Source organism: Tripterygium wilfordii, chromosome 9 (assembly GCF_013401445.1).
Source record: "Tripterygium wilfordii isolate XIE 37 chromosome 9, ASM1340144v1, whole genome shotgun sequence".
Classification (NCBI taxonomy): domain Eukaryota; kingdom Viridiplantae; phylum Streptophyta; class Magnoliopsida; order Celastrales; family Celastraceae; genus Tripterygium; species Tripterygium wilfordii.
Genome location: NC_052240.1, coordinates 9,344,978 through 9,366,883, shown reverse-complemented (window position 1 = coordinate 9,366,883; position 21,906 = coordinate 9,344,978). Strand labels below are relative to the sequence as shown.

Below are 21,906 nucleotides of genomic sequence, written 5' to 3'. Positions count from 1 at the left end.
TGGAGCAAGGAAGAAGGAGGAAGAATGAGAGAATGTATTTTTATAAGTTGATAGATTTTGTCCCTTTTTTTTAAATTTTTTTTTAAGTTTTCCTTATTTGAATACAATTTTTAGTTTTTATCCTGACGGACAAAAACCCCCCAAAATTAAAGCCTAGCTCAGCCCATTGAGCCCGTTATTTGACTTTAACATTTACCACAACCACCAAGACACCAACTAGGGGCACTTGTAATGGTTTAAGCGGAAATGTCCCTAATAAAGTTAATTAATCTTGAGTTCCACCTCTATTACACAAAAAATCAAGTTAAACACGTATTCTAATACAGTCACATCAGCAAAACACAAATTTCTATACACTTTCTCTTCCCTCAACCCAACAACATTTCATTCCTCCATATTATCCACAACAAAACACCACCAAAACACCAAATACCAATACATCCACATCAGCAAAACACTTCTCTCAATACAATCATATAAGCAAAACACATTTTACAATATAACCACATCAACATAAGACAACATCTTTATTGGCCCAATAATTATCTACCATTGCAATTGCCCTAACTACCTGCAGGGATGATTTTCCCCCATTTTGGCTTTTGGGTAGGGTTGAGAGTTGCTGTATCGCCGAAGTCCATGACAGATAAAAAGATGTTTGCTCTGGTATGGAAAATTTATGGAGACAACTACAAGACCGTTTGGACCGGATTCGAAGCACACTACAGAGACCAAGCAATAGCAGAACGCCTCTCACTCTCTCATCGCTGTGGCGAACAGTTCTGAAAGTTGAGTGATGCTTTGCAGGACAGGTACTCCCCATGGAGCTTCCTTTCGCTCTTCAAGTCTTTCCAAGTTCTTCGCTGCTATTCTGTCCTCTCCATTCTCAGATTGCCCAACTCATACCAATAACCCACCCACCTCACTGATACTTCGAAACCATCGGGAGGTCTCACCAAGTGTAAGTTCCTCCCTCGTTTCTGCAATCTGTTCTCTGCTATCTCACAATGCCAATCAAACACCAAACCTTGAAATTTTGTTGTATGATTACAAAGAGATGCTGAATTCTGATATTGTGCTTCAAATCTTGATGAATTATAGGCAATTAGGGAGGGTTAGGACAATAGAGTTCTTTTCTTGGGCTGGTTCCCAAATGGGTTTTCAATTTGATGACTGTGTGATAGAATACATGGCTGATTTCTTGGGTAGGAGGAAACTTTTTGATGATATGAAGTGCCTGCTGGTGACAGTGTTTTCTCATAAGAGAAATATTTCGTGTCGTGTGTTCTCAATTTGCATCCGGTTTTTGGGTAGGCAGGGGAGGGTTCGAGAGGCTCTTTGCTTGTTTCAGGAAATGGAAACTATGTTTCACTGTAAGCCTGATAATTATGTGTACAATAATATGCTCTATGTGCTCTGTAAAAAGGAGACATCGGGGGAATTAATTGATGTTGCTCTTGATATATTTCATCAGATTAAATGGCCTGATACATATTCATATAGTAATGTCCTTGTCGGATTGTGTAAGTTTGGAAGGTATGAGGCTGTCCTTCAAGTTTTCCATGAAATGGGTCGTGTGGGTTTGGTTCCAACTCGGTCTGCTGTGAACGCTCTTATTGCTGATTTGTGTTCATTGAGTGCAAAGGAAGGTGCTATTGAGAAAGTTAGAGTGAAGGATGCTCGTAGGCCCTTTACAATTTTAGTTCCGAATGTGGGTGTGCAGAGTGGTGCTATACAGCCAGCCCTTGGAGTGTTTTGGGCTGTTCATTCCTTGGGTTTGTTGCCGAGTACCTATGTTATAAGCAGGCTCATCTATGAGCTTTGCAGATTGCAGATGGTGGATGAGGCTCTTGAGGTCCTCAAAATTGTGGAGGAGAAGAAGCACAATTGTGTGGAAGAGGGTTACTCTGTTGTCATACAAGCCTTATGTGAAAAGCGTTTGGTGAAGGAAGCGAGCCATTTGTTTCAAAGAATGCTTTCAAAGGGCTTAAAGCCCAAGTTAGTAGTTTATAATTCTATACTTTGCATGCAGTGCAAATTGGGGTGTTTGGATGAGGCTCAAAGGGTTTTTGAAATTATGAATAAGAAAAGATGTCTTCCGGATAATGTTACTTATACTGCTTTAGTCCATGCTTATGGAGAAGCTAGGAATTGGGAGGGTGCTTATGATATATTGATAGATATGTTGGGGTTGGGTTGGATTCTACACTTTCACACATATTCCTTAGTGGATAAACTTTTGAGAGAATGTGGGCAGAAGGATCTGTCTATTAAATTGAAAGGGAAGCTGGAATCGCAAATCTTGCTTAAACACTGTAAAATGGGTCAGTTACAGGTTGTGTATGAAAAGTTAAGATCGATGCTTGATAGGGGCTTCTGCCCACCAACATATGTGGGGAATGCTTGTGAACATGCATTTCAACAGCATGGCAGTTTCAAAATTGTTGATGAATTGCTACAGAAGATGGACAAAGTCTGATAACTCGGGAAACACAAATTTTGAATTCTTCATATGCAATGGACAACAAGTATATCTAGATTGGTCAATCAAACACGGGATTCTTACCCTCTAGATTTAAAAAGACCATTTATGCATATACTATAGGTTCTACATACAAGTGCATGATTATCCACAATGGCTGCCTCTATAAACCTCAAATATACGGTGCAGATAATCTATATCATCAGATCTTTAAAAAAGAAGCACCATTACGATGCTTCAGGTACTGTATTATTGGTGTCATTTTAAATATTTAGGGGACTATCTCAGGTTTGTTTCTGATGTATATTTTCAGTTTCTGGGTGGATTTTTTTGGAGCATGGTGGGATTCTGGCTAGGCATATTTGTTTCATTGGAGGGATTGGGATAAGAGGTTTACCAAAGTTAATGTCTTATAATGTTTTTGTTTTTTATGCTGCTTTGCTATTGCTGATCAATTAAAACGTGAGTCTAGAATGTGTACCTTGCTTAATCAAATATGTTTATCAGTAGGTAGGCTCATGAAATTAAGATTGAGCCATTTTAACTAGCTTCTGCAATGTGTCTCCTAACACTGTTACTTACCATGCATTGATCAATGGATACAGTGAGGTGGGAAATAGTGAGATGGGTGGCAGTCTTTATGAGGAGATGGCGAGGAAAGAAGTTAAGGCTGATGTCTTGACATATAATGCCTTGATTTTGGGTCTTTACAAGGAGGGTAAGACCAAGAAAGCTGCATATTTGGTTAAAGAAGTTGATAAGAACTTTGTCTCAAATACCTCCACTTTTTCTGCATAACGGGAAAATGTGTGAGGAGGAACTCAGGTCGTGCTTTCCAGCTTATAAAATCATGGTAAGGAGTGGTTGTCATCCAAATGAACATACCCTCATGATGCTGATATCTACATTTTGCAAGAATGACGATTATGATGGAGGACTTCTAGTTCTTGAGGAAATGATAGAGAGAGAGCTATTCCTCCTGATTTAGGCATCTGATATGAGATTTATGACGGTCTTTGTCGCTGTGGAAAAGATGAATTGGCTATTAAGTTATGCAGCAAGATGGAAGCTAGATGCCTTGTGCATGAAGGGTTTGACAATACAAGAACCATCGGCTCTAGAGTCTGGACCAGATAAATAAAAACAAAGAAGTGATGAGAAACTGTGAGGCTGTTCCTACATTTCATACTACTAATTCTTTCGGGCTTTAGGCAACTCTGGCTAGAAAGAATAACTTCAGTTTAAACCTGTCTGTTGATAGAGGCTTATGGTTGCATTCTTCCCATTTTTATTGTTCATGTTTGTTCCCTTAACTCAAACAGGACAATCTATCTTTCCCACTTATTTGCCCAGACTGGAATGCAGATGAAGATATGTTGCTTCTAGAGGTAATTTTCTCTCTTAATCAATCACAAATTTCCTGGGTAAGGGTGGTTATTGTAGCAAGTGATGGCAGTCAGATTTTTTTCAGGGCGTTGAAATGTATGGATTTGGAAACTGGACTGATGTTGCAGAACATGTTAGAACCAGGACCAGATCACAATGCATTGATCACTATAATGCTGTATATGTGAACTCCTCATGTTTTCCATTCCCTGTAAGTTTGATATTAAAATTTCGAATGGTACCACTTCCAATAATTGACATATCAGACGTATTTTTCATGGGTTATGGATGTATAACATGTCTCGTCACTTATGTCACGCAAATATTTTTTTTTGCACATATCAAACATTATTTCCATGGTTAACTTATGCAGGATAAGACCACCCATGTGATGGGAAAAAGCAGAGAATAGCTCCTAGCAATGACCCCAAGGAATGATGATGCCAAGAACACTGATGTCAAGAAAGGTTACCTATTAAGTTAAATTCAAATGGGGCACTCTCACTTTTGATATTGTGTGAGAAGATTTGGATCAGAACACTTTAGGCTTGTTTTGTCTTCACTGACAGGAGGTATCATATTATTCTTATTGATGTTTATTCCTTTAAGTGGATTTATGTTTATTTCTGCAGAAATTTCTATGCTTGGGGAACTTGCTCTAAATTAAGGGACGCTTTTCTCTACAACAGTCCAGTATGGATATTGCCACGAATTTCCTACATTATATTTTTTTTCAGTAACAAGGTTGACGGAGATGGCAAACCAATTCATAGAAAGATGAATATTTTTCTAGGTTTCTCACTTTTTTGGATTTTTATTTTTTTCTTTGTTTTTCTGTGTCATTTTTTATTATTTAAAGAATATAATAAATATCCAAGTCATCAATTTGTCTGGCCACATCTGCAAAAATCAGTTGAATTTGACTTTTTTAGTCACGTCATGTGCTTGACTAATTGGAAAGTATGAAAACTGGCCATGTGAACATTTTGGCACAATTTTAAAATTTCGATACTCAAGTTGAAATCTTTAAAAAATGGATGACCGAATTGAACTGAGTGATATTATTCAGTAACCAAAAGTGGTATTATCCCAATAATAAAATGAATAAATCTAAAATGAATCAAATAGAGCATTAATGCACCAAATTTATGTCAAATTGAATAAGGATTCCGTATTCAACACTTACTAGGTAAAACCCAGGGATCAACTTCTCCAATGATTTCTAGTGCGAATGGCCGGCAACTTTTGCGGTAGAGATACTGAACAAGAAGCTCTTCATCGGTCGGGTAGTGCTGGAAACCTGGTGGCAAGCTCAGTTGGGCTAGTGGGTCTTTCCCTTGGACTCCCATTTTTCATCTTACTTTGACACCCTGGGTACGCCTTTCAACGTTGAACTTAAGCTTCTGAGCAAGCTTTTCAGGCTCCGTGTGGATCTCCGTATAGGATAATATAATTTTGCTATCTAATGTATAAGTTAATCATTGGATAAGTGGATATATAATTTAATCCTATCTAGTGTTTGGAAAAAAAAATGATATTAGGCTTGTATAATTATAGTGAATAAAATCTAATCACCATGTTGGCCAAATGCTCCTCAAAGTTGTTAGGGGCTATTCGGCTCGGCTGACTGCTCCTCTGTGATATGGCTACCCTTATACTGAAAACAAAGATTGTTAGTGGGCTCGACGATCGTCGTTTGACTGTAGACACTCCGACACTCATGTTAGCTTCCAAGACAATCTCCAACCAAAGTAATCACAATTAGAGCTTAAAGTAAAAAATACCTTAAGGATCTCCTCCAATCAGTAAATTACCTCACTTAATTGCAAAACAATTCCTGATATTGTGGGCCCACTATTAATTATTTGATCAATCTATTGGAATGACTAATATACTTGCACCACGTGTCCTTGAGAGAATATTCCCCTACATTTGCCCCAAAAGACCTGTTCGAATATGTTTGAACTGGACTTTGTTAATGAGCTACGCTATTTGCGGAATGGGTTGCTGCACATGTACTATTCTGGCTCATTGAGATTGCATATTGGTTGCTCACAACCACACCTCATTATTGAAGTCAATTGATGATTTCTTTTAAATGCCCTTGAGTTGTTTGGTCAAAGGTTGAGAAAAATTTGGAAACCTTTAACTTGATTTGTCGTTCTTCTTTTAGTGCCCATATTTTCGTCACATTTTATAGTCCATCATTCAGGTCGGCCAAACCTCGTTTGTCCACTCACAATCATGATCGGCCATGCATGAGTATACCCACCAACCTGAGTTCGGTCGTGTGTAATTATTCAAAGTTATGCTCTTACGGTCCCATCTTTTTTATTGGTCCGTGCTAGTGCTTCGGGTCGGCTTGCACCAGCATCAGCTCAGTCCATTACTTGGTTCAGCCACATCCAGTGTTTGTGCAGTTCGGTGAGGAGCCAGTCTAGTATAGCAGAACTATGAGAAACTCATCCCATATCTCTGACTATCATTAGTTCATCAAAAGTATGGTCATTGAATACACAGAGAGTGACAAGAAAGATATTAAAATAGACAACAATATAGGTTCAAACATGAGTCATTCATAATTGAGCATTATTATGATGCAAAACAACACTACACCTAGATGTCACATAAAATCAATGTTGCAAAAGTCGGCTTGGTTGGTCGACTAGGCGGTGATCGGCGCTGGCCGTTGCACCTATAGTGTAATCGGGTCACTTAATCGGTGAATAAGCCCCGACTAGTCGGGGCTGGGTGATTTTTTTTTTTTACAACTTCCATCCAAAACGACATCGTTTTGGATGATTTAAAAAAAAACCGCCCAGCACTAGACCTAAATCGCGACAGACAGTCGAGAATGTTCTTCTTCTTACTCTCTATTATCGCGAGTCGCGACAAAACAAGCACGACAGCAGCAGGCAATGGAAATTTGCTTGGTGATGGAAATTTCAGCTTGAAACATCTGAGGAGTTCCAAAAAGTTGCTAGCAGTAACGAACGTAAATCATTCATTGAAAAGCTTGAAGAGGTTAGCCTTTTCTCTAAAATTGAAGTTATGGAAACTCCACATTTGCCTGTAATAACCGTTAATATTTCCTTTTTATTATCCTTGAAAATTGAAAGCATGGTTGCTACTTGATAGGGCTTGGGTCAGTGCTTCTTTGATGATCTGTCTTGAGAAAATAGCAAGACCAAATAGCAGAAGTTAGCAAGCATTAATATCTTTACAGTAAATTGTTATACTGCATTATTATTATATACGTTAGTCTGACATTTTGGGCATATCTAAGACTGATTATATGTTGTCCAATGCTGGTGAAGCAAATCTTCTGGCCTAGCTTCACAAAATATGTCTTTGAAAATTGAAATTTTGCTATTTTGGTTGTGTATTTTTATTTTTTAGGGATATGGCTAGTTCATCAGTCGCTTCTAATTCCAATGCTGGTGAAGTCACAAGTGATGTGAACATTCAAAATACATTGAAACGTGCATCTAGTGATATTGGTTGGAGTTTGGCGAACTTGTTGATGCTAGTGCATTAGATAAAATCAAATGCAAATTCTGCTCAAAAGTTATGTCCGGAGGCATCTATCGTCTCATATGTCATGTAGCCGGTAGGTCAAGCAATGTGAGGGCTTGTCATAAAGCCAATAAAGAGGCAATAAAGGCATGTGTTGAGACACTAGATGGTAAGAAGAAGAAAAAGATAGAGAAGCAAATTGAAGAGTCTGAACTTAGAAATGAAGTTTCGATATCTGGTGGTGCTACGGAGATGGATGAGGATATGGAAGTCATGGGATCAAGGAGGAGAAGATGTGATCATGGGCCTATGGGTAGATTTGTGGAGATTAATTCACATGCAAACACTGATTCTACAAAGTCTACAAAGCAAGCTAGTTTGGTTGCTTTGATAGACAAGAAGAAGGTGATCGATACGCAACAATACATAGCACGGTGGGCCATTGAGAATGGTATTGCTTTCAATATCATTCAAAGTGACAGTTTCAAGCTAATGACAGAGGCTATTGGGCAGTTTGGTCCAGGACTACCTATGTCGAGTAGGTATCGCTTGGGTGGTCCATATTTGAAAGCGGAGGTTGCGAGAGTTAAGAACTCCCTAAAGAAGCATGAAGATGAGTGGGTCATATCCGGTTGTTCCATTATGACTGATGCTTGGACTGACCGTAAAAGAAGGAGCATTATGAACTTGTGTGTTCATTGTAGGGAAGGGATCTCTTTCATTTCCTCAAGGGAGGATTCTGATGCATCCCATACAGGAACCTACATATTTGACTATGTCAATAAATGCATTGAAGATGTAAGGCCGGAAAAGGTTGTGCAAGTTGTGACGGATAACGCTTCTAATAACATGGCAGCTGCACGTTTGATGGAAAATAAAAGACCCAATTTATTTTGGACTTTTTGTGCCGCACATACGGTGAATCTTATGCTTGAGGCAATTGGTAAACTTCCAAGGTTCAAGAGTGCAATTGATACGGCAAGGGCCTTAACCATATTCATATATGCTCATCACTCAACCCTAAGCATGATGAGAAAGATGACGAAGAAGCGTGACATAGTACGGTTGGGTGTGACACGCTTTGCTACTAACTACCTTTGTTTGCAAAGCTTGGTGGAGAAAAAGGAGCAACTAAGACTTATGTTTGCTTCAGAAGAATGGGCCCGAAATTCACATTCTAAGAGTGCGAAGGGAAAAGTGGCATATGCGACAGTTGTTAGCATCTCCTTTTGGAAGTTCATGAACTCTTGTTTGTTTGTTTTTCGTCCATTGGTGAAAGTACTTCGGCTTGTTGATAGTGACAGACCATCTATGCCATGGTTGTATAGAGAACTTCAATCGACGGTAAGAGAGATCAAGGAAGACGTATGTAGTGGACTTGAAAAGAATTATAAATTGATAATTGACATAATTGAGAGTAAATCGAAAGGAAGACTTGATTCCTCTTTGCACTTGGTGGGTTACTTGCTTAATCCGTACTACTTTACAAAGAATAGGGTGGATATAGGAGATGATGCAACTATAATGGATGCATTTCTCGATTGTGTGGAAAAGTTCTTCCCCGATGATATGACCACTCAAGGGATAGTGTCTGATGATGAATTGATCAAGTATAAGAAATTGAAGGGAATGTTTGGAAGAAAACAAACCATTTTTGCTTATGAAAGTAAAGGTGTCAATGAGTTCAATCCTGATAAGTCTTAACTCCTAAACTCCTACATCATTTTTTTTTTCATAAATGGGGAATTGATTAGTATTTTTTTATCAATGAATGCAGCTGGGTGGTGGAGTAACTATGGTGGTAGTACACCAAACTTGAAGAAGATGGCAATTAGGATTCTTTCATTGACTATAAGTTCATTGGGTTGTGAGAGGAATCGGAGTACATTCGAAGGGGTAAGTGACTTTTACATTTTTTTATATGATTGTTTTTGGGTTTTTTTTCATCTAAGTGGCAACCGTATTATCTTGTAGGTGCACACTAAAAAGAGGAATAGACTTGACTCGGAAAGATTGAATAACTTGGTGTATGTTCAATTCAATGCAAAACTTGTCTACAAGAAGCAAAAAGTGAGCAATGATAAAGATGTCCTTCAAGCATATGATTGTACTAAAGCTCAACATTGGTTGGTTGATGGTGTTGACGACGAGAGTGATGTTGATCCAGTGATCGGAGCAACATGGGAGGTACTTGATCAAGCGGTGGAAGTGAATGAAGTGCTTCAACCTAGAAGGAGCACTAGGAATGCAAGAGAAATTGGTGAGGAAGAGTTTGTGTCGGAGGAGTCGTCCGAAGAAGATGATGGATGTGACTTTGAGTCCAATGAAGAAAGAGATGTGCCTCTAGTGGAGGAGCGAGATGAGATTTTTGAGAATGATGATTGATGAGTGATGCTTGAATGGATTTATGATTTGTAATTTGTGTGTACTATTGGATTTGAATGGATTTATGATTAGTCTTAACCTGATTTTTAATTTGTGTGTACTATTGGATTTGATGTAGGATAGCCCCATTTGTGATCAGGGTGGAGAATGTGATCTTCAGGATCAATCTATGGCATTTGGGTTTAAGTAATTGATGCATCATACATTGATTGGATTATCATGATACATTGATTGGATGATTTTTTTCATTTATATTGTGTTTTTTACACATTTATATACGATATGTATTGCATATATATATATATTAATTAAAAAAACTCAAAACGATTAATCCGATTAATCTCCGACTAGTCCCCGATTAATCCCTAATCCCCGTGAACCGCCTAGCGGCCGACTAGCGATTTTTGCAACCTTGCATAAATAGCTATCATGGTGGTCTTGAGGGCATAATTATGCGCAGGGTCCACTCCAGCCAGATCCTTGTCTAAGAATGTGATGTCTACTCCAGTCCTTCTCATTTTCTTTGCTTCATGGCCCTCGACCGTTATTTTCTGGGTAGATGCACTATTCACAGAGATCATGTGCCCCCGCTTTTCAAACATAATCACATTGATTGTCCCTTTTGGAGAACCATCGTCCTGCCCCCTGCTACAATAGCTATCATGTCATTATCTCGAGTCTTATTGTTCTCAGTTCCATTATTCTTTAGATACTTTGCTAGCATCCCTTGTCTTGATAGCTCTTCTAGGTGTTCCCGCAGATTGTTACACTCCTCAGTCATGTGGCCCACATCTCTATGAAAGGCGTAATACCTCTTTTTGTCTCTTCTGTTTGGATCCCCTAACATTTTTGGAGAACGAACTAGGAACCGTTGATCCCTGACCTCGTAGAAGATCTTGTGGATTGGCATGTTGAACTCAACAGAATTGGTCGAACTTCTTTTTGACCTGTTGTGCTTGGCCCGTCCTGAGACCCTTCTGCCATATTGTCCAGATCGCTCATTCTGGGACTCTCTTTCCTCCTTCCTTAGTGAGGTCATTCTCTCACCTTTGGTTACTTCAACCTTTGCGTACCTCCAGACTCTATCCTGCCAGGTAGCTATGGTGTTAGGCTCATACAATACCAGTGACTCCTTGAGCTTACATCCGTCCGGTAGCCCAATCTTAAAGGACGTGACAGTCGTCGTCTCATCACATCCTTCCACCTCCGCACACACCTCTAGGTACCTAGACAAGTAGTCAGAGGCCTCCTCTCCACTATTCGGCTTCATGGTAAGCAAGGTACTAAGGGTCTTTGGTTCTCAACTACCAACGATAAAATGGTTGACGAATAATCTAGCCATCTCACACCATGACGAAATTGAGTTTGTAGGCAGCTGGTGGAACCATCGCGATGCAATCGTTCCCAAGGAAGATGGGAAGACCTTGCACAAAATAGGTTATTCTCCTTCCCACAAGATCATTTTCTACACAAATTGATCCAGGTGGGTAACTAGATCAGTTCAACCATTGAACTGTTCAAACTTTGGCATGACGAGCCTTCTAGGAACCTCTCTTTTCCTGGTCTCCTACGTAAAATAGGAAGTTGTCATTTGATCAAGAGCCTTCATTGCTCTATGTTGGGCACCATAGATAAGGTCGGCCTTCATAGCATCTGGCTCGTCACTATACTTGATCGACCCCTTATCTTAGCGCTTGGTCTCTTGGGGATTGCTATCAGTATGATGGGAATGCCAATCCTCTCTATGCTCTTCTCTTCTCGACAAAACTCTTTCTGGGGTTCGCCTTTCATACTCCCTCCTGGTGTACGAATGTCAGCCTGGTGAGTGCCCTCGCCTAGAACGAGAAGCACTTCTTTTTTTGAGCGCCCGCTTCTTTGCTTCACGAGGTGGACTCTCGTGGGGGGCGCTTGCCTTTTCGCCTGACTTCAACAAGCCCTTGTCTCAAGGATTCTAAATACTCAGTTGTGCGCCGGATTTCTACCTCAACCTGGTCCCTCGCGACCTCATCGACTTGAATCGCGTTGACGCCAACATTCTGGTGAGTGTCCTCCAACCTCCTCTTGCCTATTTCACTGTTGGGATCCTCTTCCCCCAACTCCGAACTCAGATCGTACGATTGCCATGTCACTTCCGACTTCGTGGTTTGTGGAAAACACACTGTGGTCGCCAAAATGTAGTGAATAAAATTTGATCACCACGTTGGTTGAATGCTTCTCAAAGTTGCGAGGGGCTATTCGGCTGACTGCTCCTCCGTGATATGGCTGCCCTTATCCTGAAAACAAAGATTGTTAGTTGGCCCAATGGTCGTTGTTTGACCATAGGAACTCTGACGCTCAAGTTAGCCTCCAAGACAATCTTCAGCCAAAGTAATCATAATTAGAGTTTAAGGGGAAAAATACCTTAAGGCTTTACCTCTTTTCATAGTAGAAGAGTTTCATTCCTTTTATAACTCTATCACAGTAATTTTAAGGATCTCCTCCAATCAGTAAATAACCTGACTTAATTGCAAAACAATTCCTAATATTGCGGGACCGCTGTTAATGATTTGATCAACTATTGGAATGACCAATAGACTTGCACCATGTGTCCTTGAGAGAATATTCCCCCACAATAATATAATTCTTATACAATACAATGTTTGATTTATTGTTAGACAAAATGATAGTATAAGATATGAGGCAATATGTCTGAATTACCCTGAATTAAAATAATTAGTATTTTTTAATTATTTTTTTCTTTTATCAATTTTTATGAAAAATTAAAGATAAAAAATTGTTAGATTTTTTGTGGCTAGCATGGATAATTTTTTTTTTAAAAATACATGTAGTGTATAAAGTGGCAAGTGACTAAAGTTTATTTTTTTAAGAGGATATTTTAGTCATTTGTCATGTTATCTCTTATACTATATGCTTCGTATAAAATTAAAACGAGTTGGAGGTGTTTTAATATTATACGACCTGCATCGTAAAATAGCCTCATTTTTTATAAAGTTATACTTACCTGAGTTTTTTAAAAACCACCAAACACCTGATGAATTCATTAAAGAATAATTTTATATCATACGGAGTCTTATCCTCTGTTCCAAACAAACCCTCAATGTCTTGTTTGCCGACTCCATTCTTCATTGTTACGATCCTCATTTAGTATAAGAAAAGTCTATTATGATTTCTGTTAGTAGAATTAGTGACATGGACTTGGTCTTTTCCTATTGGTTAATAGCTGCTGATGTGGCAGTTAGTTAGGCGGGTTAAGTCAGTTTAAGTTATATATAAATACGTATTATCACGTAAAAAATGGGCAATTATTGATATGAATGGAAATGAAGTTCTTTCTTCGCATCTCTCTCTCGTTCATCTCTGTGTTCCCTTCTTGTGCATGCCACACAAAGTTACACGCAGTGACGTACCTGACTCTACGAGAACCTTGGGCGAACTCTAAAAACGAGTCCTCTTAAATTTTTTTTTAGATGTCATATAGTTCTTGAAAGTCATAATTATTAGACTGACTCGCAAGAATGGGGAGAAAGAGAAATCAGAGATTCAGAGTTGAGGAGATTAGGAGAAGGGAGAGATGGAGATACGAAGATGGAAAATGCCTTTTGTTGTTTTATTTCTTTTTGAATTTATTTATTTCTTTGTGGGTTTTAAAGTTAATCTTAAATTTAGTTGGGATTGATTTTTCTAATTGGCCCCCTTCATTTTTATGTTTTCTTTGTTTAAAATGGGTTGTTTCAAATTGGATCTTAATGGGCTTTGCCTTTAAAGTTAAAAATGGGTTGTTTCTAATTGGGCTATTAATATTATAACTAGTAGTCTAATTTTTTTCAAGATTTGGGGGCCTTGGGCGACGGCCCATCTCACCCCAACACAGGGCCGCCACTGGTGAAACCAGCTATGGAGAATCAAGTAGCTATTCTCAAAGCTGCTCTCAGTAAATTGCATACTTATGTTTCTACATAAATTGTGAATTCTCCCACTTCTTTTGAGTCGCAAATGCAAGCAAAATTATCTGCAGTAATTACAGGATTGGATCGATTGTGTCAGAATTTAGGTCAACAAGATCAAGGAATTCTAGATGGAGATGATCGATCTAAGCTAGGAAATACTCGATCAAAGGAAGACTTGTCATTGGTCGATCCTGGAGATTACGGTTGGGGCCAATGATAAGGCAAGGTGAAAGAGGAATAGGTAGGTGACAAGTAGCCTGAGTCGAGGTGTTGTGGACAGGATGTCTGGTCATGCACTTGATATAAACAATAAAAACAAGGGTTAATTATATTTTACAGCACCAAAAAATAGGATTTGTTACAAATAAAAAAGAATGAAATACCAAGGGAGAGTGAGAAATGAGAGAAAAGGGATAAATTTTTTAATTTAAAAATAAAAATATATCATATATTGCCACATAAGTATATATTTATTGTTGAATTAATGTCACATCAGCTGGATTCGTGATAGATACGGTTTAAAATCTGCCCAAGTGAGTGTTTTGTCTCATTTTGAAATATTGGATGATGACTTTATAACAAAATTCATTTGAGTGACTAATTCATAACAAACCCTATCTTTCAGTGTTGTAAAGTATAATTAACCCTAAAAACAAAGTATATAGTTGTCATACTTGTGGCAGGTCGTGTAATATCCCGTTCCAAATAAAAAATAAATAAAATGTAAAATAATAAAAAAAATGAATAAAAAAAGGACTTAGTTATGAAATAAATAAAAATGAGGGTAGAAAGAAACTTCAAAAGAGTTTAAAGGAATTTAAAAAAATTAATTTAGGGTCAAAAGTATAAAGGGGGAAAATATTGAGTTTTAATAAAAAAAATGAAGAGAAAAAGGATGCAGTAGCACCCGATTCTCATTTTCACAAAAAGACAAAAGGGTTATCTCTTCCTTTTCTCTCCACCACCTCCAGCCAGCTGCTTCCGACGACGTTCAGGCGAGTCTTCCGGCCGGCAAGGTACTCTCCTCTCTAAGACCACACACATGCTTCAATTTCTTACAAGAAAATAGAAGATTAAGGTAATTTTTGCACTTAGGGTTGTGGGTATAAGTGGGTTTTGGGGATTTTGATTCTTTGGGAGTTTTCTTTGTTCAATGGCTCAAATTAGACTCTAATCATATTGTATTACTAGATTCAAGTGTGGGTTTTGAATCAACTCTAGAGAAGAGTTTGATTTCTTGAATTGAAGACACTAACAAGCTGTAAGGTAAGTGTTATTAATTTTAATTGTTCTATTTAAGGTTGGGTTGACATGAGAAATAATATATGTTGGGATTAGATTGTTTAACCTTTGAATTTAAGGTAGAATGTGGATTTCTAAGAAATTGGTTGAATTTTAAAGTATGGAATGTGAGACTTGAGTGATTGATGAATATGGAAATTTAATGAAGTTTATTTTATTGAATAGGTTAGTGAATTTACGTGGAGTATACGTTGCGTTTGTGGTAAGAATTTACAATTCGCTTTGAGGTAGGGAAATTTCACCCTTTGCTATTCTCTTTGAATATGTCTCCTATTAAGAACGTTATCTTTTCTCATTGTTCATTATAATTCGTTCTCGCCTTAATTGCACCGAAGGGAGAGCAACCCCACTTTGTGATTTCTTCGTTGTATGATTTGAGTTATATTGCATACCCTACTTGTTCAATCTTCCATTGAGCATGAATTACTCCTGAACATGCATCATGTAGTAGTAGTATATATATAGGTTGTATGTATACCCTATTGCATAACCATGTTAGACATGCATTGTAATTGCATGGTAGATGTCGGGTATGGACCCGTATATCTCCTAGCTGTGAATGATGGAAAATGTGGAATGCCGTTGGGTCGTTCAGGGTTCCTATAAGTACGGGAATGCTGGTGGGCCGAGTCAGGATTCCATATGTGTCCGAAACACCATGCAATGATGTCGTTGAGTTGTTCAGGGTCCCGATATGTATAGGGATGCCGGTGGGCCACGTTAGGATCGCATATGGTGTGGTTATCTACTTGTGTTTGGTGTACATGATGTTAGCTATCATATTGTTGCATTCATGCTTTTCTTTAGTATTCAGCCTTATATTATTCACTTACTCTTTATTATCCCCTACTGAGCCCTTCGCTCACCATTTTCTTTCTCCTATTCCCTCCTCGCAGGTGAGTCTAGTTTCGGTACAAGGGTAGCGGATCAGGAGGGGGGTGCGTGACATGGGTGGACCCTTGGAGAGTGATGGGACTAGATGGTTCTAAACTTTGATTATGTTATTACTATTTTATCATACTTATTTTTCTTAGTTGAGACACATTGTGTGGTATCCCTATTCGATGGTGGGATGGACGGTTGGGACGGTGCTCCGTGTGATCGGGACTTCCGAACCGGGTTTGTGGACTTTGTGTCCTGACAATTTCTTATGTTTGTGGGATTGCTACCTGTGTTGGTTGTTGATTATACATGTTATTATGTGTGGAGAAATTATGTGTGATTGTTAGGTGGCCTGAGGCCCTGCTTAGACTTGAGTATTTATTTGTGATATGAATTGTTAGATGATCGGAAGCCCTGCTTAGGTTGTGAATATATTTGTGATATTGTTGCGTGTTTACTCTAGATTGACATCTTCCGTATTATGGGAATGTGCTGTCGAAATTTACGGTGGTGTGATGATTGAATTAATTATGGTTGACTTAGACGATACCAAAAGTAACGCATCCCGGGTCGGGGCGTTACAGGTCGTGGGACTATTTATGGGTAGTCCATAGGTGATTGTAGTGGACTTATACATAAAATGTGGTAGCACTCGTCATATGTTTCATACCCTAAATCCTCAAGACACAATTCAATGCCAAACATGGACATCGAAGAAGCGTCACACATCAATTCGTCTATGAATCCTCCAATGTACCTCACACGAGTGGATATTCCTGGAAAGAATTGAAGAATCCCAGAATGATGAAGTATAAGTGTAAACTTTCTGTCATTTACAACTGGTCTAACCATCCTATTCATTTTGTCTTCAACCTTACATTTTTTGACTGGTCGAACCATCTTCTGCACTATGCATATAGTCATAGTTAAAGTCTTTGGTTGAGAAACCCCCTTCATTGAAATCATGATATTATCAACTCTATAAATGTTTTATCAACGAAAACTTGCCCGAGTTAAATGAAAATAAACGAAGTTTCCAACGAAAAATTTGCCTCACATCAACGAAAACAACATGCATTTATCAACGAAATATTTGTACTGGTATAGTAACTTATAAATATGGCAGTTTCCTAAACCAAATGCACTACACTAACCTAGTGCTATCTTCCTTCTCGGCTTAAATGGCAAGCAAAAAATGAGCACATAAGGTTACACGGTAAAATGCAGCTTCGGTGAGGTAGGAGACGAAGGGTCGGACACTTAGCGACAACGGTGAGCACTTCTATGTTAAACGGGGAACGAAGACGGAGCTTGCGTTCCGACTTTAGGCTTTTTTACGTCGTGGGTGACGTCGCTACGGCAGCTTAGACGTCGTGACACTTCAACCTTGAAGATTTGAGCTTGGGCACATGAATTTCACTAAATCTGTGACAAATTTTGAAGGAAAGAGGTATAGATGAGGTTGTTTTACTGAGTTTGAAGAAGAGAGAGATTTCGTAGATAGAGTAGAGTGCTTTTAGGGGAATCATTTTTAGGATTTCAAGAGAGAGGGAGTGCATGAAAATGCGTGAAAAGGTATCTATGTCTTTCTCTTTATTGAATGGGTCAGATTTACATTTAAAAAATGTTTATTATTTTAAAAAAAAAAAACCCATGAAAGAAGGTCGTTTTCTAAAAACTGAAAACGACTTTCGTCTTCCTACCCGAGCCTCGATTTCCTGTGTCTTGATGGATCCGATCTTTGAAGGCCACGACTACAACAAGTGAAAGAATGTGGAGACCCTTTCACTCATCTCCCTCGAGTCTTCTCAACCCTCTTCACAATCCCCTTTGCTTGTTCTTCACTTTTGTTTGCCTCTTCAGGTACTCTTTTTGTTATTGTTCTTCATATTTTGGCTGATTAGCTTCACATTTCCATTTCCTTTCATTTTTCTTTTGTAGATTGCTTTGCTTCGCTCATATGGATGGAATTTTCGTTTGAAATTTAGGGTTTTGTGTTGTTGAATGCCTATTGGGATCCTAGGGTTTGTTGGGTTTTGTTTATGTGACTTGAGTTGATCGTCCATTGGGTTTTCTGGGCTGTACAGTTTGGGATGTCCTTTGCACTGAAGTAACTTCTGTGATTTGAGTCTCGATCCCAGCTTTGCAAAACAAGCATGAATTTGCTTTCCTTTCTTCTTGAAAGGATATGGATACTTGGGATTTTTTTGATCATTTTGTGATAAATAACTTGAAATTCGATTTCATGGATTAGTTTCCGACTTGCAGAATTGAGAGTTGAATTGGGTTTCTTTCTAATTTTGTTGTCATTTTAAATCAATAAAAAGAGTTTTCAAAAGCAAAAAATCCCCCACATGAGCTTTTGGGGATTTTGAAGCATATCAATGAAGATTTTGCTAAAAAGGCCACTCTGAGACGTTGAAAGACATGAGTGGAGAGAAGGTCTTTATCCATAAATGGTTAGAATAAAGTTGAGAATCTCCTTACTATGATCAGTCACCTGCCCCCCTTTGACCATAAAATCTTGGATTACAGTTTAAAACTCTGTTTTGTAAGCAAACCCAGCTATTTTTTGTTGGCCAGAAATTTCCCCTGATTCTCATTCTTTTAAGCACCAAATTGAACTCAAAAAGAGCCTTATTTGGCACATGTTTTTTCCCATGCTCGTAATGGCATAAGTTTAAGCTGCTAGTTCTTTTCTATTATTCACAATCAAATGAATGTGGATGGAGAAAGTGGTAAATTTCTTATATGTGAATGTTTCATGAATTTTTGAAATCATGGGGCCATTATTTTTTTAGCATTTGACTTGGTTCTTAATTTGTTTTGATCGAAACTGATCTTTTCAGGCAGTTGCTGCCTTATTTTGCTTTTCTGGCCCTCGTATGGTCAATTTACACTTGGACAATAGTGCGTCCAAATTTAGGAAGAAAGTATGCAAAGTTGAAGTTGAAGGAACACGAAATGGGTTTAGTGATAGCAATCCTTATGGGAGGTAGGGAGGTGAAGACGATAAAAGACAATTTGTAAGGTATTAGCAGAATCATTGCTTGGAGTTCACAAATGAATCTACAGTAATTTTAATTTTAAGTTCAGCAACTTCCTGAGCGACTCAACTCTCAAAATTTGTTTTCTTACCATTTTTGTTTTTTTGTCAGTGATGGTAGCAATGAAAAATTGTATAAAAGGGGTTCTGATAATGGTTGTTTGATGTTGTTGATAGTTTTATTTTTCGCTTGTGAACTGCCTGTATGTTGACATACTCTATGGATTCTAAGCATGAGATTTGTAGTATTGATTAAGGCTGTGTGTGCCGTATTAGCTAGCAGACTGGATTATTTATGGACCAATAATGGATTGCAGAAGAGCTTGGACTAAACCAAGTATTGGAACAGACTCTAAGAATTGATTATGTCCTCATACTTTATTCTCACATATTGTTATAGATTTGAATTCTAACTTATTATTGTTTTCTTGGATCAATAATTTATGATATTTTGATAAGTTATTGGACTTATATATTAATTGTGAGGGAGGGGAAAAAAATCCCTCTTTGTTATAGTTAGTTAAAAGTTTATCATATAAACATAAATGGAAACAGAAAATAGAAATATTTTTTTCAGTAGTTTCAAACCAAACATGTTTTCTGATCCTTGGAAAATGAAAATGGAAAATGAAAAATGGAAAATGAAAAATAGAAAATAGAAAACATAAAACAAACCAAACGCACTCTTATCCCTTCATCTTGGTTCTATTCATTTAGTAGTGAACTCTTGGTACTCTGTTACTCTTGGTTCTCTGTTGATGGATGCTGCTGCTTAGTTTGATACCATCCATTATGGTGGACCTAATGTTTGGGGATTGGAAAGTCCTACCCCTGCTAATCTAGGGTCTGTTCCTCAGAGCCTCTAGTAGTGAACTCTTATGTTATAATTCAAAGATCTTATTGATGCTTGTGGGTTCTACATTTGTGATTGGTCGTGTGCCAAGAGTTGCAGTTTCTTGCTCTAGCCTCTTGTGTGGTCTTCCAACTCAATTTTCATTGTTGAGTATAGATGTTTAATTATGGATTGGAATTTTGATGGTTCAACGATTCTTTGCAAATTTGTCTTGCATGGTTTCAACTTTCAAAGATTTATTGTTGTTAATTGCTTGGGTTTTGTTCAAAGACTTGCAATTATGCAATAACACTACTTCTGAATGCAAGTTGTTTTGTGTTACTTAAGTCCAAATCCAATTTGTGCATAATGTCTAAGCTTACTTCCTCATCAATTCAGGGCTCTTGTTCTGTAATGGAATCCAGATTACAGAGGTCTTTACATTGGGTGAGCAAGTAAAAAAGGAGATAAGAAAGCGACTATTGTTAGATGTTAAAGAGGTGAGCCATTTTTCAATGCACTCCCTTTAATTTTTTTGAAGTGTAGTAGTCTTTCTGGATATGGACATGCCTGAAAAAGTAAGAGAGAATGGATTCCTTTGGATTTGGAATGATTGATTTATGACATTTCATTATTTCAATAGGAAAAGCCTTTCTGTCAATTTAGATATAAAAATATTAAAAAATATTAATCTGCATGTATTGCCCAGAATCATGCTAGAGTTTTTGTTCGATATGGGTACATTGAATGCTTGGTGCTTATAAGGAAAATAAATGGGAGAGGAACTAGTGCAAGTTCTTGTCATTCAATTATCACCTTGGTAGGATTTAATTCAATATTTATTTCCAAAAGAAAAATAAATTTTCGAATGTTATTTTCTTAATGTTGTTTATTTTGATGATTAAGATGTCAAGAAAAGGGAAAGCCATAATGACCCCAAATGAAGGTAGTGAGAACGACAAAGTTAAATGGGATGAAGAGAAAACTCGATCCTTGATAGATATATGTGTTGAGATTATGAAAGCTGCAAAGCGAGTTCCTGGCACTCGAATCCCAAAGTTAGAATGGGAAGATGTTGCCATCGAATTTAATAATAGAACAGGTTTTAACTATCATAAAGGATCCTTAAAAAATAAATGGGATATGCTGAGAAAGAAATGGACTTTGTGGACAAACATGGTTGGTAAAGATGCAGGTTTGAGATGGGATTCTGTCAGAGAAAATGTGGATGCAACTGATGAATGGTGGGACAAAAAAATCAAGGTACATGCAAAATTGATTTCACATTACATTAGTTATGATATATATTTATTCTAATGCTTCATATACTATTATGTTGTTGCAGGAGGATAAGGATCATGCAAGGTTCCGCAAACATGGTTTTAAAAATAAAGCGGACCTTGAGTTTTGTTTTACAGGGAGCTATGCCACTGGATCATCACCTCAAGCACCTTCTAGTGGAGTTGTCCCTATTCAAAAGACACAGCTTGGTGATGGAGTGGGTACTTGGTTTGGAGATGATGCATGCATACCAGAGCAAACAAATTCTGTTGTCAACCTTGAAGCCACCCGAAACACAGTTAATTTTGAAGGCACAGTCGATGAGATTTCTTCGCCAAGTTCGCCAAGGAAAGATGTTCCATGTACACCTTCACAGGCGTCTAGATCAAGTGGAAAAAGGTCCTTCGAGGGATCTGCAAAGAGGTCGAAAAAGAAGCCATCAGTGAACAGTGTAGACGAACATGAGGCAATAGCGAGACTTGTTACTGCAGTTGAGACTCAGGTTGCTTTCAATACAAAATCTCAATCGAGTGCTTCGAAAGAAAGGGGAGAAGTTGCCATGGACATCTTAAAAGATATGAAGAGAGAGAATCCAATTTCTAATAAACTCTATTTCTTTGCTATGGACTTATTTGCAGACAATCATGCAAGGGATATGTTCATTGCATGTGAACCAGAATTACGATTGGCTTATCTGGAACATAAATTCTTCCAAAGCGCTAGTGGGCGACAGTTGGGCGATTTATGAATTTTGGTTAACTTGACTTAACATGAAATTTGTAGTTCATATGTGTAATTATGCTTAACTTGTGTGTTATTTCATTGAAGAATTTAAGGCCAACTGTCG

At 38.0% G+C, this 21,906-nt stretch overlaps 5 protein-coding genes across 14 annotated transcripts; 4 read left to right on the top strand and 1 right to left on the bottom strand.

The window, feature by feature from the left end:
• Positions 1–601: 601 nt before the first annotated feature.
• Positions 602–4,660, top strand: LOC120006426 (pentatricopeptide repeat-containing protein At4g20090-like). Of its 5 annotated transcripts, none has more exons than XM_038856457.1 (4): positions 602–2,723; positions 3,088–3,870; positions 3,954–4,079; positions 4,242–4,660. In XM_038856457.1, exon 1 carries the CDS (start codon positions 797–799, stop codon positions 2,477–2,479), a length of 1,683 nt encoding a protein of 560 aa, XP_038712385.1. In that variant the 5' UTR covers positions 602–796; the 3' UTR covers positions 2,480–2,723; positions 3,088–3,870; positions 3,954–4,079; positions 4,242–4,660. The 5 variants fall into 5 exon arrangements, with proteins under 5 accessions (XP_038712385.1, XP_038712387.1, XP_038712388.1 ...); XM_038856459.1 differs by having other exon boundaries at positions 602–3,646; positions 3,805–3,870; XM_038856460.1 differs by having other exon boundaries at positions 602–3,646; positions 3,805–3,870; positions 3,939–4,079.
• A 2,778-nt stretch (positions 4,661–7,438) lies between these two features.
• Positions 7,439–9,088, top strand: LOC120005990. The gene has a single exon (XM_038855868.1). The coding sequence runs from the start codon at positions 7,439–7,441 to the stop codon at positions 9,086–9,088; it is 1,650 nt and encodes a 549-aa protein (XP_038711796.1).
• Positions 9,089–9,151: 63 nt separating this feature from the next.
• Positions 9,152–9,769, top strand: LOC120005989. The gene is made up of 2 exons (XM_038855867.1): positions 9,152–9,280; positions 9,359–9,769. The coding sequence occupies exons 1-2, from the start codon at positions 9,152–9,154 to the stop codon at positions 9,767–9,769; spliced, it is 540 nt and encodes a 179-aa protein (XP_038711795.1).
• A 383-nt stretch (positions 9,770–10,152) lies between these two features.
• On the bottom strand, positions 10,153–11,039 carry LOC120005988. Its single transcript, XM_038855866.1, has 2 exons — positions 10,401–11,039; positions 10,153–10,320 (listed from the first exon to the last, which is right to left on the bottom strand). The coding sequence occupies exons 1-2, from the start codon at positions 11,037–11,039 to the stop codon at positions 10,153–10,155; spliced, it is 807 nt and encodes a 268-aa protein (XP_038711794.1).
• A 3,540-nt stretch (positions 11,040–14,579) lies between these two features.
• LOC120006209 lies at positions 14,580–21,863 on the top strand. 6 transcript variants are annotated; one of them, XM_038856159.1, is made up of 7 exons: positions 14,608–14,732; positions 14,908–14,982; positions 15,184–15,245; positions 15,915–16,137; positions 20,178–20,278; positions 20,685–21,041; positions 21,124–21,863. In XM_038856159.1, the coding sequence occupies exons 4-7, from the start codon at positions 16,083–16,085 to the stop codon at positions 21,805–21,807; spliced, it is 1,197 nt and encodes a 398-aa protein (XP_038712087.1). In that variant the 5' UTR covers positions 14,608–14,732; positions 14,908–14,982; positions 15,184–15,245; positions 15,915–16,082; the 3' UTR covers positions 21,808–21,863. The 6 variants fall into 6 exon arrangements, with proteins under 6 accessions (XP_038712085.1, XP_038712084.1, XP_038712087.1 ...); XM_038856158.1 differs by having other exon boundaries at positions 14,618–14,794; XM_038856156.1 differs by lacking the exon at positions 14,908–14,982 and having other exon boundaries at positions 14,583–14,732.
• The last annotated feature ends 43 nt before the right edge of the window (positions 21,864–21,906 follow it).

Excerpts from the sequence above, each read along its gene's own strand:
- LOC120006426 (XM_038856457.1), top strand. The coding sequence starts at position 797 with ATGCTTTGCAGGACAGGTACTCCCCATGGAGCTTCCTTTCGCTCTTCA.
- LOC120005990 (XM_038855868.1), top strand. The coding sequence starts at position 7,439 with ATGTCCGGAGGCATCTATCGTCTCATATGTCATGTAGCCGGTAGGTCA.
- LOC120005989 (XM_038855867.1), top strand. The coding sequence starts at position 9,152 with ATGAATGCAGCTGGGTGGTGGAGTAACTATGGTGGTAGTACACCAAAC. Across the intron at positions 9,281-9,358 it reads ATCGGAGTACATTCGAAGGG|GTGCACACTAAAAAGAGGAA; the intron begins GTAAGTGACTTT and ends ATTATCTTGTAG.
- LOC120005988 (XM_038855866.1), bottom strand. The coding sequence starts at position 11,039 with ATGAAGCCGAATAGTGGAGAGGAGGCCTCTGACTACTTGTCTAGGTAC. Across the intron at positions 10,321-10,400 it reads TAGCAGGGGGCAGGACGATG|AAAATAACGGTCGAGGGCCA; the intron begins GTTCTCCAAAAG and ends GCATCTACCCAG.
- LOC120006209 (XM_038856157.1), top strand. The coding sequence starts at position 16,083 with ATGGTGGGATGGACGGTTGGGACGGTGCTCCGTGTGATCGGGACTTCC. Across the intron at positions 16,138-20,177 it reads GATCGGGACTTCCGAACCGG|GGCTCTTGTTCTGTAATGGA; the intron begins GTTTGTGGACTT and ends TCATCAATTCAG. Across the intron at positions 20,279-20,684 it reads TATTGTTAGATGTTAAAGAG|ATGTCAAGAAAAGGGAAAGC; the intron begins GTGAGCCATTTT and ends TTGATGATTAAG.